A 14,005-nucleotide genomic window follows, 5' to 3' on the forward strand; every position below is an offset into this window, starting at 1 on the left:
CCCATTAGAACCTGTTTAGAAGTTCCAGTGGCACCCCCTTACAAACCAAGTATATGTCCTAGTGAAACTCCTTAAAACCAGAGCAGAAGTTCCAGTTAGACCCCCTTAGAAACTCAGTAGAAGTTCCAGTGAAAGTCTTTAGAACCTGAGTAGAAGTTCCAGTGGCACCCCTTTAAAACTCAGTACAACTTCCAGTGACACTCCCTTGGAAACTCAGTAGACCAGTGACATCCCCCTAGGAACTGAGTACAAGTTCCAGTGACACCCCCTTAAGCCCCGATTAGAAGTTCCAGTGACATCCCATTAGAATATGTTTATAAGTTCCAGGGACACTCCCTTACAACCTCAGTAGAAGTTCTAGTCAACTCCCCTTACAACCTGAGTAGAAGTTACAATAACACCCCCTCAGAACCTCAGTAGAAGTTTCATTGACACCCCCTTAGAACCTCAACGTGGTGTGACAGGTTGACGGTCCTGTAAAGCGTTGGCTTAATCATCTCACCGTCTTTTGTTCCTTTAGGTCATTTTTTTATCAGTACTTTGGGGACACGGGAGGGTTTTGTGGGTCTTTTTTTGCAGTCAATGTTGAGAATAAAATCCATTGACTTGAACTTTGTTTCCTGTGTTCTACAGAATGTGATTGACCCTCAGGTCCTAACAGTCATGAGTTGGACGTTCATGTGAGTGTGTGAGAATCTCACAGCTGGATGTCGAGCAACACTCGCTTGTCTTCGCCCACGTGGAGTCGCCAACTACAGTCCTCGCCTTCGCCGTACCACTCGGGCCAGTTGGGGGACAGAATCACCCCTCCGGGACCGCTCAGGTCGCCCCCGCACTGTGCTGAGACGAACCAGAACAAGGACAAGATCACAGCGTGGAGAAGATGCCATGTAGTTCTGCAAAGACTCTTGGTGGCTCGTGAGCATAACCCCACAGACCTGAGGTCCTGCCTTACCTTTACAGAGCGGTTCTGTGTCATTCCAGTACGGGTCCCTGGCACTGATGCATTCAATGACAGGCGGGCCTTGTTCTAGGGAGTGACCCGGGTCGCAGCTGAACTGAACCACCGCTCCCACGCCGTAGAGGGGGTCCGATGTAGTGAAGTTGCCGTTCTGAAGGTAAGGCTCGTAGCAGTGACCCCGCTCAAAGGCTGCAGGATGACACGTCACATGATCTTTGTCACATGACCAGAACCTGGCAGGTCCAATGTGACAAAGTGGAAAAGCGCAGACCTTCATAGCGGATGTTAAATCCTGTGTTCTGGCTGGGCTGCTCCGTGATGAACTGGACCCTTACCGCAGGACCCTCGCTGATGACACCTTCAAAAGGGACGTGTCCGCTTCGACCCGAGTCAAACAGAACCACGGAACCCGCGTCCAAGCCGCTCCACAGAACCAGCCTGCCAGCAAGGAAGACAACGCAATTATAAAGTTTAAGATGTCCTGTTGTCAGGCGACAGCCCACCTGTCAGAGGGTCCCAGCACCAAGCGCTCCAGGTGCAGGTGCAGCCTCTGGTCCTTGGGGGCCTCAAGGGACCAAGAACACGAGCGGTCCTGGGTGGCGTTGGGCCTGCGGTCAGGGGACGGGGACAGAACCCGTCCTACCGTAGCGTTCTTCACTGTGCCCCCGCAGAGTGCTGAAGAGAGGACGTCGCTATGGTGACCAGTTATGACTTCCGTTAGGGGCGGGGCCACACTCACCTCTGCAGGCCGGCTCCTTGGTGCTCCACCTCGGCCGCGAGGCATTGACACAGGTGAGCAGCGGCTCCCCCTGCAGGTGGTAGCCCATGTGGCAGTGGAAGCGAGCCGTGCCCCCTGGGAGGAGGTCCAGGACCGACACCTCCCCAAAGTGAGGCCTCTTGGGAAGTGAGCAGCTCAGCCTGAAAACTACAACACAGGAGTGTCACCCGGTAGGTAAGTAACTAGCAACATTTGATGGTTGCTAGGTAACCAGCTACATCTGATGGTTGCTAAGTAACAAGCAACACGTTGTGGTAACTCGGTAACAAGAAACATTTGATACATGCTAGGCAACAAAAATCGAATGGTAGCCAAGTAACCAACATTTGATTGTTGCTAGGTAACCAGAAACATTTGATGGTTGCTCAGGAATAAGCTACACTTGATGGGTACTGAGTAACAAGCAACATTTAATGGTTGCTAGGTAACAAAATCTGGTGGTTGCTAAGAAACCGAAATCTGATGGTTTTTAGGCAATCAGCAACATATCAAAGTTGCTAAATAGCAAGCAACATTTGATGGTTGCTTAAGTAACAAGAAATAATTGATGGTTGCTAAGTAACAAGCAACATGTTAAGATAACTCAGTAACAAGAAACATTTGATGCATGCTAGGTAACACAAATCGAATGGTAGCCAAGTAACCAACATTTGATTGTTGCTAGGCAACCAGAAACATCTGACGGTCACTCAGTAACAAGCGACATTTGATGGGTACTAAGTAACAAGCAACATTTCATGGTTGCTAGGTAACAAAATCAAGCAACATTTGATGGTTGTTAGGTAACAAAATCTGGTGGTCGCTAAGAAACCAAAATCTGATGGTTTTTAGGCAATCAGCAACACATCAAAGTTGTTAAATAGCAAGCAACATTTGATGGTTGCTTAAGTAAAAAGAACTAATTGATGGTTGCTAAGTAACAAGCAACACGTTGTGGTAACTCGGTAACAAGAAACATTTGATACATGCTAGGCAACAAAAATCGAATGGTAGCCCAGTAACCAACATTTGATTGTTGCTAGGTAACCAGAAACATTTGATGGTTGCTCGGGAATAAGCTACACTTGATGGGTACTGAGTAACAAGCAACATTTAATGGTTGCTAGGTAACAAAATCTAGTGGTCGCTAAGAAACCAAAATCTGATGGTTTTTAGGCAATCAGCAACATATCAAAGTTGCTAAATAGCAAACAACATTTGATGGTTGCTTAAGTAACACCCAATAATTGATGGTTGCTAAGTAACAAGCAACATTTTATGGTAACTCAGTAACAAGAAACATTTGATGCATGCTAGGTAACACAAATCGAATGGTAGCCAAGTAACCAACATTTGATGGTTGCTAAGCAACCAGAAACATCTGACGGTCGCTCAGTAACAAGCAACATTTGATGGGTACTAAGTAACAAGCAACATTTCATGGTTGCTAGGTAACAAAATCAAGGAACATTTGATGGTTGTTAGGTAACAAAATCTGGTGGTCGCTAAGAAACCAAAATCAGATGGTTTTTAGGCAATCAGCAACACGTCAAAGTTGTTAAATAGCAAGCAACATTTGATGGTTGCTTAAGTAACAAGAACTAATTGATGGTTGCTAAGTAACAAGCAACACGTTGTGGTAACTCGGTAACAAGAAACATTTGCTACATGCTAGGCAACAAAAATCGAATGGTAGCCAAGTAACCAACATTTGATTGTTGCTAGGTAACCAGAAACATTTGATGGTTGCTCGGAAATAAGCTACACTTGATGGGTACTGAGTAACAAGCAACATTTAATGGTTGCTAGGTAACAAAATCTGGTGGTCGCTAAGAAACCAAAATCTGATGGTTTTTAGGCAATCAGCAACATATCAAAGTTGCTAAATAGCAAGCAACATTTGATGGTTGCTTAAGTAACACCCAATAATTGATGGTTGCTAAGTAACAAGCAACATTTTATGGTAACTCAGTAACAAGAAACAATTGATGCATGCTAGGTAACACAAATCGAATGGTAGCCAAGTAACCAACATTTGATGGTTGCTAAGCAACCAGAAACATCTGACTGTCGCTCAGTAACAAGCAACATTTGATGGGCACTAAGTAACAAGCAACATTTCATGGTTGCTAGGTAACAAAATCAAGGAACATTTGATGGTCGCTAGGTAACAAAATCTGGTGGTCGCTGAAAATCCAAAATCTGATGGTTTTTAGGCAATCAGCAAAGTATCACAGTTGCTAAGTAGCAAGCAACATTTGAGCGGGGGCGGTATAGCTCGGTTGGTAGAGCGGCCGTGCCAGCAACTTGAGGGTTCCAGGTTCAATCCCCGCTTCCGCCATCCTAGTCACTGCCGTTGTGTCTTTGGGCAAGACACTTTACCCACTAGCTCCCAGTGCCACCCACACTGCTTTAAATGTAACTTATATATTGGTTTTCACTATGTAAAAGCGCTTTGAGTCACTAGAGAAAAGCGCTATATAAATATAATTTGAAAAAAAAAATTATGGTTGCTAAGTAACAAGCAACATGTTATGGTAACTCAGTAACAAGAAACATTAGATAAATGCTAGGTAACAAAAATCGATTGGTAGCCAAATAAGCAACATTTAATGGTTGCTAGCTAACCAGAAACATTTGATGGTTGCTAGGCAACAAAATCTGATGGTTTCTAGGTTATCAGCAACATCTCATAGTTGCTGAGTAGCAAACAACATTTGATGGCTACTTAAGTAACAAGCAATAGTTAATGGTTGCTAGGTAACCACAATCTAATGGTTGCTAGGTATCCAAAATCTAATGGTTGCTAGGCAACCAACACAGTTGTTAAAGGATGACATGGACTGAAAGAAGCAATCAAAAAAACTTGACGTCTTGTTCCACACATACACACACACACATACACACACACACATACATACACACACACACACACACACACACACACACACATACACACACACGTACACACACACGCACGCACACACACACACACACACACACACACACACACACCCACACACACACACACACACACACACACACACACACACACACACACACACACACACACATACACACACACACTCACACACACACTCTTGCACGCGCACACACTCTCTTAACAAGTAGAGTCAATTGCTGAAGAGTCTAATGAGCTCGTGAAGATGAGTGATGTAATGATGTCATTAGCATGTTGTGTCAACACAAACGGCTCTGGGTGCTAATGAGTGTGTGTGCGCTCACTTTGGTAGTGCAGCAGGAAGACGCCCACGTTTCCCTCCAGAGACGAGCAGTAGGACACGGACAAGGTGTTGCTGGGACTGCGGATCACCTGACCTTCCACCAGCAGCGTTTGATTGGCCAGGACCAGCCAGGCTCCGCCCTCGTCCACTCCCTTGATGGACAGCTGCTCACCGTCGGACAGGTTGACGCTTTTCACCTGATGACATAAACGACTCGCATGGTGAGTTTGTCCTCACTAAAGACCTGTAAGTGATGTAGCAGTACCGCCACCCGCCACTAGGAGTCACACACACATGTAGTGTGTGTGTTCTTGTATTTCTACCATTCTTGAGACATCAACAAGGAAAAGTACCTTCCATATGAGGAGCGGTGAACAAGTTAGACTTAGACAAACTTTAGTGAGCCACAAGGGAAATTGTTGCACACAGTAGCTCAGCTACAAAGGATGGAAAGGATAATGATGGAAAGGATAATGCACACAAGGGCACAAAAAGAGATAGTAAACAAAAGTATAGAGTAGAATAAAAATGTACCATACTAAAAATTGGTGGAAAATGGGTAAAATTGAGTCCAAAGAAGCATGACTAAAGTCACCCGAAATGAGAACGAGGGCATCTGGGTGTTTGGTCTGTTGCCTGTTGAATGGTGTTGGGACCGAAATCATGGTCCCAATACGGAAAACCGTTGCATCTGATAGAGCAGGGGTCACCAACGTGGTGCCCGCGGGCACCAGGTAGCCCGTAAGGACCAGATGAGTAGCCCGCTGGCCTGTTCTAAAAATAGCTCAAATAGCAGCACTTACCAGTGAGCTGCCTCTATTTTTTAAATTTTATTTATTTACTAGCAAGCTGGTCTCGCTTTGCTCGACATTTTTAATTCTAGGAGAGACAAAACTCAAATAGAATTTGAAAATCCAAGAAAATATTTTAAAGACTTGGTCTTCACTTGTTTAAATAAATTTATTAATTTTTTTACTTTGCTTCTTATAACTTTCAGAAAGACAATTTTAGAGAAAAAATACAACCTTAAAAATGATTTTAGGATTTTTAAACACATATACCTTTTTACCTTTTAAATTCCTTCCTCTTCTTTCCTGACAATTTAAATCAATGTTCAAGTAAAAAAAAATTTTATTATTGTAAAGAATAATAAATACATTTTAATTTAATTCTTCATTTTAGCTTCTGTTTTTTCAACGAAGAATATTTGTGAAATATTTCTTCAAACTTATTATGATTAAAATTAAAAAAAAATATTCTGGCAAATGTAGAAAATCTGTAGAATCAAATTTAAATCTTATTTCAAAGTCTTTTGAATTTCTTTTAAAAGTTTTGTTCTGGAAAATGTAGAAGAAATAATGATTTGTCTTTGTTAGAAATATAGCTTGGTCCAATTTGTTATATATTCTAACAAAGTGTAGATTGGATTTTAACCTATTTAAAACATGTCATCAAAATTCTAAAATTAATCTTAATCAGGAAACATTACTAATAATGTTCCATAAATTCTTTTTTTAATTTTTTCAAAAAGATTCGAATTAGCTAGTTTTTCTCTTCTTTTTTTCGGTTGAATTTTGAATTTTAAAGAGTCGAAATTGAAGATAAACTATGTTTCAAAATTTTATTGTAATTTTTTTTCGTGTTTTCTCCTCTTTTAAACCGTTCAATTAAGTGTAAATATCATTAATTATTAATAATAACATAGAGTTAAAGGTAAATTGAGCAAATTGGCTATTTCTGGCAATTTATTGAAGTGTGTATCAAACTGGTAGCCCTTCACATTAATCACTACCCAAGAAGTAGCTCTTGCTTTCAAAAAGGTTGGTGACTCCTCTGATAGAGAATGTCTCATTTGCACCCCTGGTGGTGAAATCTATCCAAATGAGGCTGGTCCCAAAAAGGAAGGATTTGTCAAATTGACTGTGTGTAGCTTTTAAAAGTGCACCCCCCTCTAGTCAACATATGAAATAACAAGTGTGTGTAAAAATTTGAATTGCTCCCCCTCTGGTCAACATATGAAATAACAAGTGTGTGTAAGAATTCTGTCATAACTTTTATGGACAGAATTTCTAGGCGCAGTCAAGGCGTTGAGGGGATCTGGTTTGGTGTCTGCAGGATTAGGTCTCTGCTTTTTGCAGACGATGTGGTCCTGATGGCTTCATCTGGCCAGGATCTTCAGCTCTCACTGGATCGGTTCGCAGCCGAGTGTGAAGCGACTGGGATGGGAATCAGCACCTCCAAGTCAGAGTCCATGGTTCTCGCCCGGAAAAGGGTGGAGTGCCCTCTCCGGGTTGCGGAGGAGACCCTGCCCCAAGTGGAGGAGTTCAAGTACCTCGGAGTCTTGTTCACGAGTGAGGGAAGAGTGGATCGTGAGATCGACAGGCGGATCGGTGCGGCGTCTTCAGTGATGCGGACGCTGTATCGATCCGTTGTGGTGAAGAAGGAGCTGAGCCGGAAGGCAAAGCTCTCAATTTACCGGTCGATCTACGTTCCCATCCTCACCTATGGTCATGAGCTTTGGGTTGTGACCGAAAGGACAAGACCACGGGTGCAAGCGGCCGAAATGAGTTTCCTCCGCCGGGTGGCGGATCTCTCCCTTAGAGATAGGGTGAGAAGCTCTGCCATCCGGGGGGAGCTCAGAGTAAAGCCGCTGCCCTTCCACATCGAGAGGATCTGGTCAGGATGCCACCCGAACGCCTCCCTAGGGAGGTGTTTAGGGCACGTCCGACTGGTAGGAGGCCACGGGGAAGACCCAGGACACGTTGGGAAGACTATGTCTCCCGGCTGGCCTGGGAACGCCTCGGGATCCCCCGGGAAGAGCTGGACGAAGTGGCTGGGGAGAGGGAAGTCTGGGCTTCCCTGCTTAGGCTGCTGCCCCCGCGACCCGACCTCGTATAAGCGGAAGCAGATGGATGGATGGATGGATGGATGGAAGAATTTGAAGTGTCCCCCCTCTGGTCAACATATGAGATAACAAGTGTGTGTAAGAAATTGAAATGCGCCCCCTTTGGCCAAAATTCATTAAATAAATATGTATATAGAGACATACAATAATAACTTGAAGTAAATAATGAAGATTAAAAACCAATACAAATAAATTAAAAATACAAATTATTAATGATTAGCTTACCTTTTTTATATTTGCATAGTAAGTATATATTAGTAATGTAAATACAAATCTTTACATATCTAGAAAGGGTGGTCCTAAAGAGGTAAGCATTTTTCAGAGGTCTCAAGAAGGTAAGAAATACAAGAATGTGTGTGTGTGTGTGTGTGTGTGTGTGTGTGTGTGTGTGTGTGTGTGTGTGTGTGTGTGCGTGTGCGTGCGTGCCTGCAGCTCCACGCCATAGCCGGCGTACACGGTGACGATGTACGTGCAGTGTGCGACGGCGCCGCTGGACACAGGAAGTGGATCAGACGAGTCAATGTAACCTTCAGGCTGCGACAAGGTGATGAAGCAGCCGGAGTCTTCTGGAAGGACCACACACACACACACACACATTTTAATCACCCGCTCACGTGCACCCTCACATGCGCGCTCCTCACCCCATGCACTTCCTGTCACGGCCTCTGCGGCGAGCTCTTCCTTTTGCTCGGACACGTGTGTCGGCGTGCGCGGGAGAGGAGCCCGCACTGTGCTGGGAGACGTGGGGACACCAGGGGCCACGGACCCCCCGGCTGCGGAGAGGGGGCTGACGCTGAGCGGCGAGCCCGGAGAGGAGAGCTTGTCCTGGGCCGCGGTGGGGGACACGACAGCCCCTGGAAGATCAACATGCTGCTCTTGTGCTCCCTCTGCTGGACACACACACACACACACACACACACACACACACACACACACACACACACACACACACACACACACACACAGGCTGAAATCTACAGGTCACCTCCAAGTGGCCAAATGATGCCATTACAAGACGGCCTCAAAGTTGTCTGTCCATTCACACACACATCTATTCAGTCTTTGACCCCTCCTCGCGCTCGTCTCCACGGTGACACTCGCTTAAGAAGTCGTCAGCTTGTCATCTCGCGATCGCCGCGGCGACCGGCGGCTCAGCGCGAGGAGATTTGGGGAAGTAGTTTTACGTCGTCGAGCACTTCTGGCAAACGTTTAATCCTCAAGAGGATTAAACCTTCCCAAAACGAAGGAAGAGGGGAAATATTCCCGAGTCGGAGCGTTTGACGTGTGCTAGCTTGCGCTGAGATTAGCGAGGATTAAAAACAAAATGTCACTTTTTTTGTGCCACTAAAGGCTGCGTGTTAGCTACACACTGACAGCCGCGAGACCCTCTTCAGACGCCTCACAGCAGGGGGCTTTCATGTCGTCAAAATATTATTTCCTTACTTTCATTTCATTTGAAGCCTCCGACAGCCTCCAAGTAGCTACAAGCTAGCCTGACACGTGCTAATATGCCAGAGCTAGCCCTGCTGATGTCATGCTAGCGAATCCTTTCAAAGTCTGTGGCATTTTCAGCTTGGAAGAAGTTTGTTTTTTTCATGAATAAAAGATGTTCGCATCGTCTTCGCGGAAAGGCTTTTAGCGAGGGTTCGGAGGCGCATGAATAAAAAAAAAAAACTTTTACAACTTTTAAAAGGCGACATGACAGCTTAGTCAGCTTTGCAGAAGTTTCCAGGAGAGCAAACCGGAAGCACAAAAGCTTAATCCGCATTCCTGAATGTGTTAGATAGACCAGAGACGGGAGGAAAACACACAACTGCAGTCAATAGAAGTTAATCCCACCCTGTAACAGTCTGACATGTAACAGTGTGACATGTAACAGTCTGACATGTAACAGTCTGACATGTAACAGTCTGACATGTAACAGTGTGACATGTAACAGTGTGATGTGTAACAGTCTGACATGTAACAGTGTGACATGTAACAGTCTGACATGTAACAGTGTGACATGTAACAGTGTGACATGTAACAGTGTGACATGTAACAGTGTGACGTGTAACAGTGTGACATGTAACAGTGTGACATGTAACAGTGTGACATGTAACAGTGTGACGTGTAACAGTGTGACATGTAACAGTGTGACATGTAACAGTGTGACATGTAACAGTGTGACGTGTAACAGTGTGACATGTAACAGTGTGACATGTAACAGTCTGACATGTAACAGTCTGACATGTAACAGTGTGACATGTAACAGTGTGACATGTAACAGTCTGACATGTAACAGTGTGACATGTAACAGTGTGACATGTAACAGTGTGACATGTAACAGTGTGACGTGTAACAGTGTGACATGTAACAGTGTGACATGTAACAGTGTGACATGTAACAGTGTGATGTGTAACAGTGTGACATGTAACTGTGTGACATGTAACAGTGTGACATGTAACAGTGTGACATGTAACAGTGTGACGTGTAACCGTGTGACGTGTAACAGTGTGACATGTAACAGTGTGACATGTAACAGTGTGATGTGTAACAGTGTGACGTGTAACAGTGTGACATGTAACAGTGTGACATGTAACAGTGTGATCTGTAACAGTGTGACCTGTAACAGTGTGACATGTAACAGTGTGACCTGTAACAGTGTGACATGTAACAGTGTGACATGTAACTGTGTGACATGTAACAGTCTGACATGTAACAGTGTGACGTGTAACAGTATGACATGTAACAGTCTGACGTGTAACTGTGTGACATGTAACAGTCTGACATGTAACAGTGTGACATGTAACAGTCTCACATGTAACAGTCTGACATGTAACTGTGTGACATGTAACAGTCTGACGTGTAACAGTGTGATCTGTAACAGTGTGACCTGTAACAGTGTGATGTGTAACAGTGTGACATGTAACTGTGTGACATGTAACAGTGTGACATGTAACAGTGTGACATGTAACAGTGTGATGTGTAACAGTGTGACATGTAACTGTGTGACATGTAACAGTGTGACATGTAACAGTGTGACATGTAACAGTGTGACGTGTAACCGTGTGACGTGTAACAGTGTGACATGTAACAGTGTGACATGTAACAGTGTGATGTGTAACAGTGTGACGTGTAACAGTGTGACATGTAACAGTGTGACATGTAACAGTGTGATCTGTAACAGTGTGACCTGTAACAGTGTGACATGTAACAGTGTGACCTGTAACAGTGTGACATGTAACAGTGTGACATGTAACAGTGTGACATGTAACTGTGTGACATGTAACAGTCTGACATGTAACAGTGTGACGTGTAACAGTATGACATGTAACAGTCTGACGTGTAACTGTGTGACATGTAACAGTCTGACATGTAACAGTGTGACATGTAACAGTCTGACATGTAACAGTCTGACATGTAACTGTGTGACATGTAACAGTCTGACATGTAACAGTGTGATCTGTAACAGTGTGACCTGTAACAGTGTGACATGTAACAGTCTGACATGTAACTGTGTGACGTGTAACAGTATGACATGTAACAGTCTGACGTGTAACTGTGTGACATGTAACAGTGTGACATGTAACAGTGTGACATGTAACAGTCTGACATGTAACAGTCTGACATGTAACTGTGTGACATGTAACAGTGTGACATGTAACTGTGTGACATGTAACTGTGTGACACGTAGCAGTCTGACATGTAACAGTGTGACATGTAACAGTGTGACATGTAACTGTGTGACATGTAACAGTGTGACATGTAACTGTGTGACATGTAACAGTGTGACATGTAACAGTCTGACATGTAACAGTCTGACATACAACAGTCTGACATATAACAGTGTGACATGTGACAGTGTGACATGTGACAGTGTGACATGTGACTGTGTGACATGTGACTGTGTGACATGTAACAGTGTGACATGTAACAGTGTTAACAGTGTGACATGTAACAGTGTGACATGTGACAGTGTGACATGTGACAGTCTGACATGTGACAGTCTGACATGTGACAGTGTGACATGTGAGTCTGAAATGTGGCAGTCTGACATGTAACAGTCTGACATGTGACAGTGTGACATGTGACAGTCTGACATGCAACAGTCTTACATGTGACAGTGTGACATGTGACAGTGTGACGTGTGACATGTAACAGTGTGACATGGGACAGTCTGACATGTAACAGTGTGACATGTGACAGTCTGACATGTAACAGTGTGACATGTAACAGTTAGACATGTGACAGTGTGACATGTAACAGTGTGATGTGTAATTCTGACATGTAACAGTGTGACATGTGACAGTCTGACATGTAACAGTCGGACATGTCACAGTGTGACATGTGACAGTGTGACATGTAACAGTGTGACATGTAACAGTGTGACATGTAACAGTCGGACATGTGACAGTGTGACATGTAACAGTCGGACTTGTGACAGTGTGACATGTGACAGTGTGACATGTAACAGTGTGACATATAACAGTCGGACATGTGACAGTGTGACATGTGACAGTGTGACATGTAACAGTCAGACATGTAATTCTGACATGTAACAGTGTGACATGTAACAGTGTGACATGTAACAGTGTGACATGTAACAGTCGGACATGTGACAGTGTGACAGTGTGACGGGCATTGAACCCGCAACCTTTGAACACTTGCTGATGTCTCGCACAGCTGTCACATTTCACAAACGGCATCTACTGAAGCACGCTATTGGCATCTTCATTATGTTATCAGCGGTGTGATGCTAGCACTTAAGTTACGTTAGCTTCATTAAGTCATCAGCGGTTATCTTCTTAAAGTTATCGGCAGTGTGATGCTAGCACTTAAGTCGCGTTAGCTTCATTATGTTATCAGCGGTGTGATGGTGGACTTAAGTTACGTTAGCTTCATCATGTTATCAGCGGTTAGTACTTAAAGTTATTGACAGTGTGATGCCAGCACTTAAGTCACGTTAGCTTCACCATGTTATCAGCGGTTAGTACTTAAAGTTATTGACAGTGTGATGCCAGCACTTAAGTCACGTTAGCTTCACCATGTTATCAGCGGCGTGATGCTAGCGAGCACTTAAGTCGCATTAGCTTCGAGTGATAGCGTCACCGGACTAGAAAATGATGCGATGTGAGCGCGTGTTCACTGGCGTCTTCATCACTGTCACATTCTAGAACTTTCCGCAGAGTTCCTCTGGTGTTGCGTAACGAGATCCTTCAAGCGTCAACGGTGTCCCGTCTTAGCCGGGATTAGATCTTGCAACTTTGACGACATACCAGCTATTGTCTTTGCACTCTATGTTTTTCAAAGAAAAATCCAAAATATAAGTAAAGGCGGCGCCCCCCTGTGGCCAAAAGAAAAAGTGTACCAACTTAGGTGTCGACTTAATGAGACAGGCTGGTGTCCCTAATGAAGTGTCCCTCGTCACACAGAAACTAACTTGACGGAATCCCCGCGTGCACGCGCCTCTCACTGCAGCACGTATAGCCTCACACGCACTGGCGTGGGCAGCGTGCACGCGCGCTGCGGTAAGCACGCCGCCAAGCATCCGGGCCGGGAAAAACACCGCATGATCACCGCAAGTCAAAACACGCACACCAGTGGGTCTTACCTGCACGCGCCGTCACGCGGCTGCACGTCATCATCATCACCATCAACAACAACGTGCACGCGGACGGAGACATGGCGACACCCGCCGGTGGTCCACGCGAGGGGGCGGGGTTGGTGGGGGGGAGGTCAGTGCGTCCGTCCTGCGTGGGTCTTCACGCACGAGCAGCGGACGAGCGGAAACGAGTGGATCTTCTTCCCGCCTTCTCTCTCTCTCTCTCTCTCTCTCTCTCTCTCTCTCTCTCTCTCTCTCTCTCTCTCTCTCTCTCTCTCTCTCTCTCTCTCTCTCTCTCTCTCTCTCTCTCTCTCTCTCTCTCTCTCTCTCTCTCTCTCTCTCTCTCTCTCTCTCTCTCTCTCTCCCTCCATCTGCCCTCGAAAGACATCAAAGTTTGCTCTCTCGCGTCACTTGATTGCTCCTCTACGTCACGGCCACAAAACACGCCCCTTTTTCTCGCCACCAAGCGGCAGAGCCGTAACAGAGGCGGGACGATTACTTTCAGTGACGTCACGTCGAGTTGCTAGTTTCGCGATATTTGTCATACGAATGA

General features: G+C 44.9%; 1 protein-coding gene across 4 annotated transcripts in view; it reads right to left on the minus strand.

Annotated features, from left to right (window-relative positions):
• The window catches only part of LOC133638884 (seizure 6-like protein), a 34,070-nt gene extending 20,390 nt beyond the window's left edge, over positions 1 to 13,680 (minus strand). For 2 of the 4 annotated variants that reach the window (XM_062031905.1, XM_062031902.1), the window contains exons 1-9: positions 13,462 to 13,680; positions 8,510 to 8,758; positions 8,295 to 8,434; positions 4,965 to 5,160; positions 1,701 to 1,886; positions 1,465 to 1,636; positions 1,233 to 1,399; positions 956 to 1,150; positions 702 to 840 (exon numbers count right to left, since the gene is read on the minus strand). In XM_062031905.1, coding sequence (XP_061887889.1) covers positions 702 to 840; positions 956 to 1,150; positions 1,233 to 1,399; positions 1,465 to 1,636; positions 1,701 to 1,886; positions 4,965 to 5,160; positions 8,295 to 8,434; positions 8,510 to 8,758; positions 13,462 to 13,534 — 1,517 coding nt within the window. In that variant the 5' untranslated portion in view covers positions 13,535 to 13,680. The remainder of the gene's footprint in view (positions 1 to 701; positions 841 to 955; positions 1,151 to 1,232; positions 1,400 to 1,464; positions 1,637 to 1,700; positions 1,887 to 4,964; positions 5,161 to 8,294; positions 8,435 to 8,509; positions 8,759 to 13,461) is intronic. The other 2 variants (XM_062031903.1, XM_062031904.1) reach the window with 2 other exon arrangements.
• Positions 13,681 to 14,005: the final 325 nt, after the last annotated feature.

The sequence above is a fragment of the Entelurus aequoreus genome, linkage group LG21 (genome assembly GCF_033978785.1).
Source record: "Entelurus aequoreus isolate RoL-2023_Sb linkage group LG21, RoL_Eaeq_v1.1, whole genome shotgun sequence".
Classification (NCBI taxonomy): domain Eukaryota; kingdom Metazoa; phylum Chordata; class Actinopteri; order Syngnathiformes; family Syngnathidae; genus Entelurus; species Entelurus aequoreus.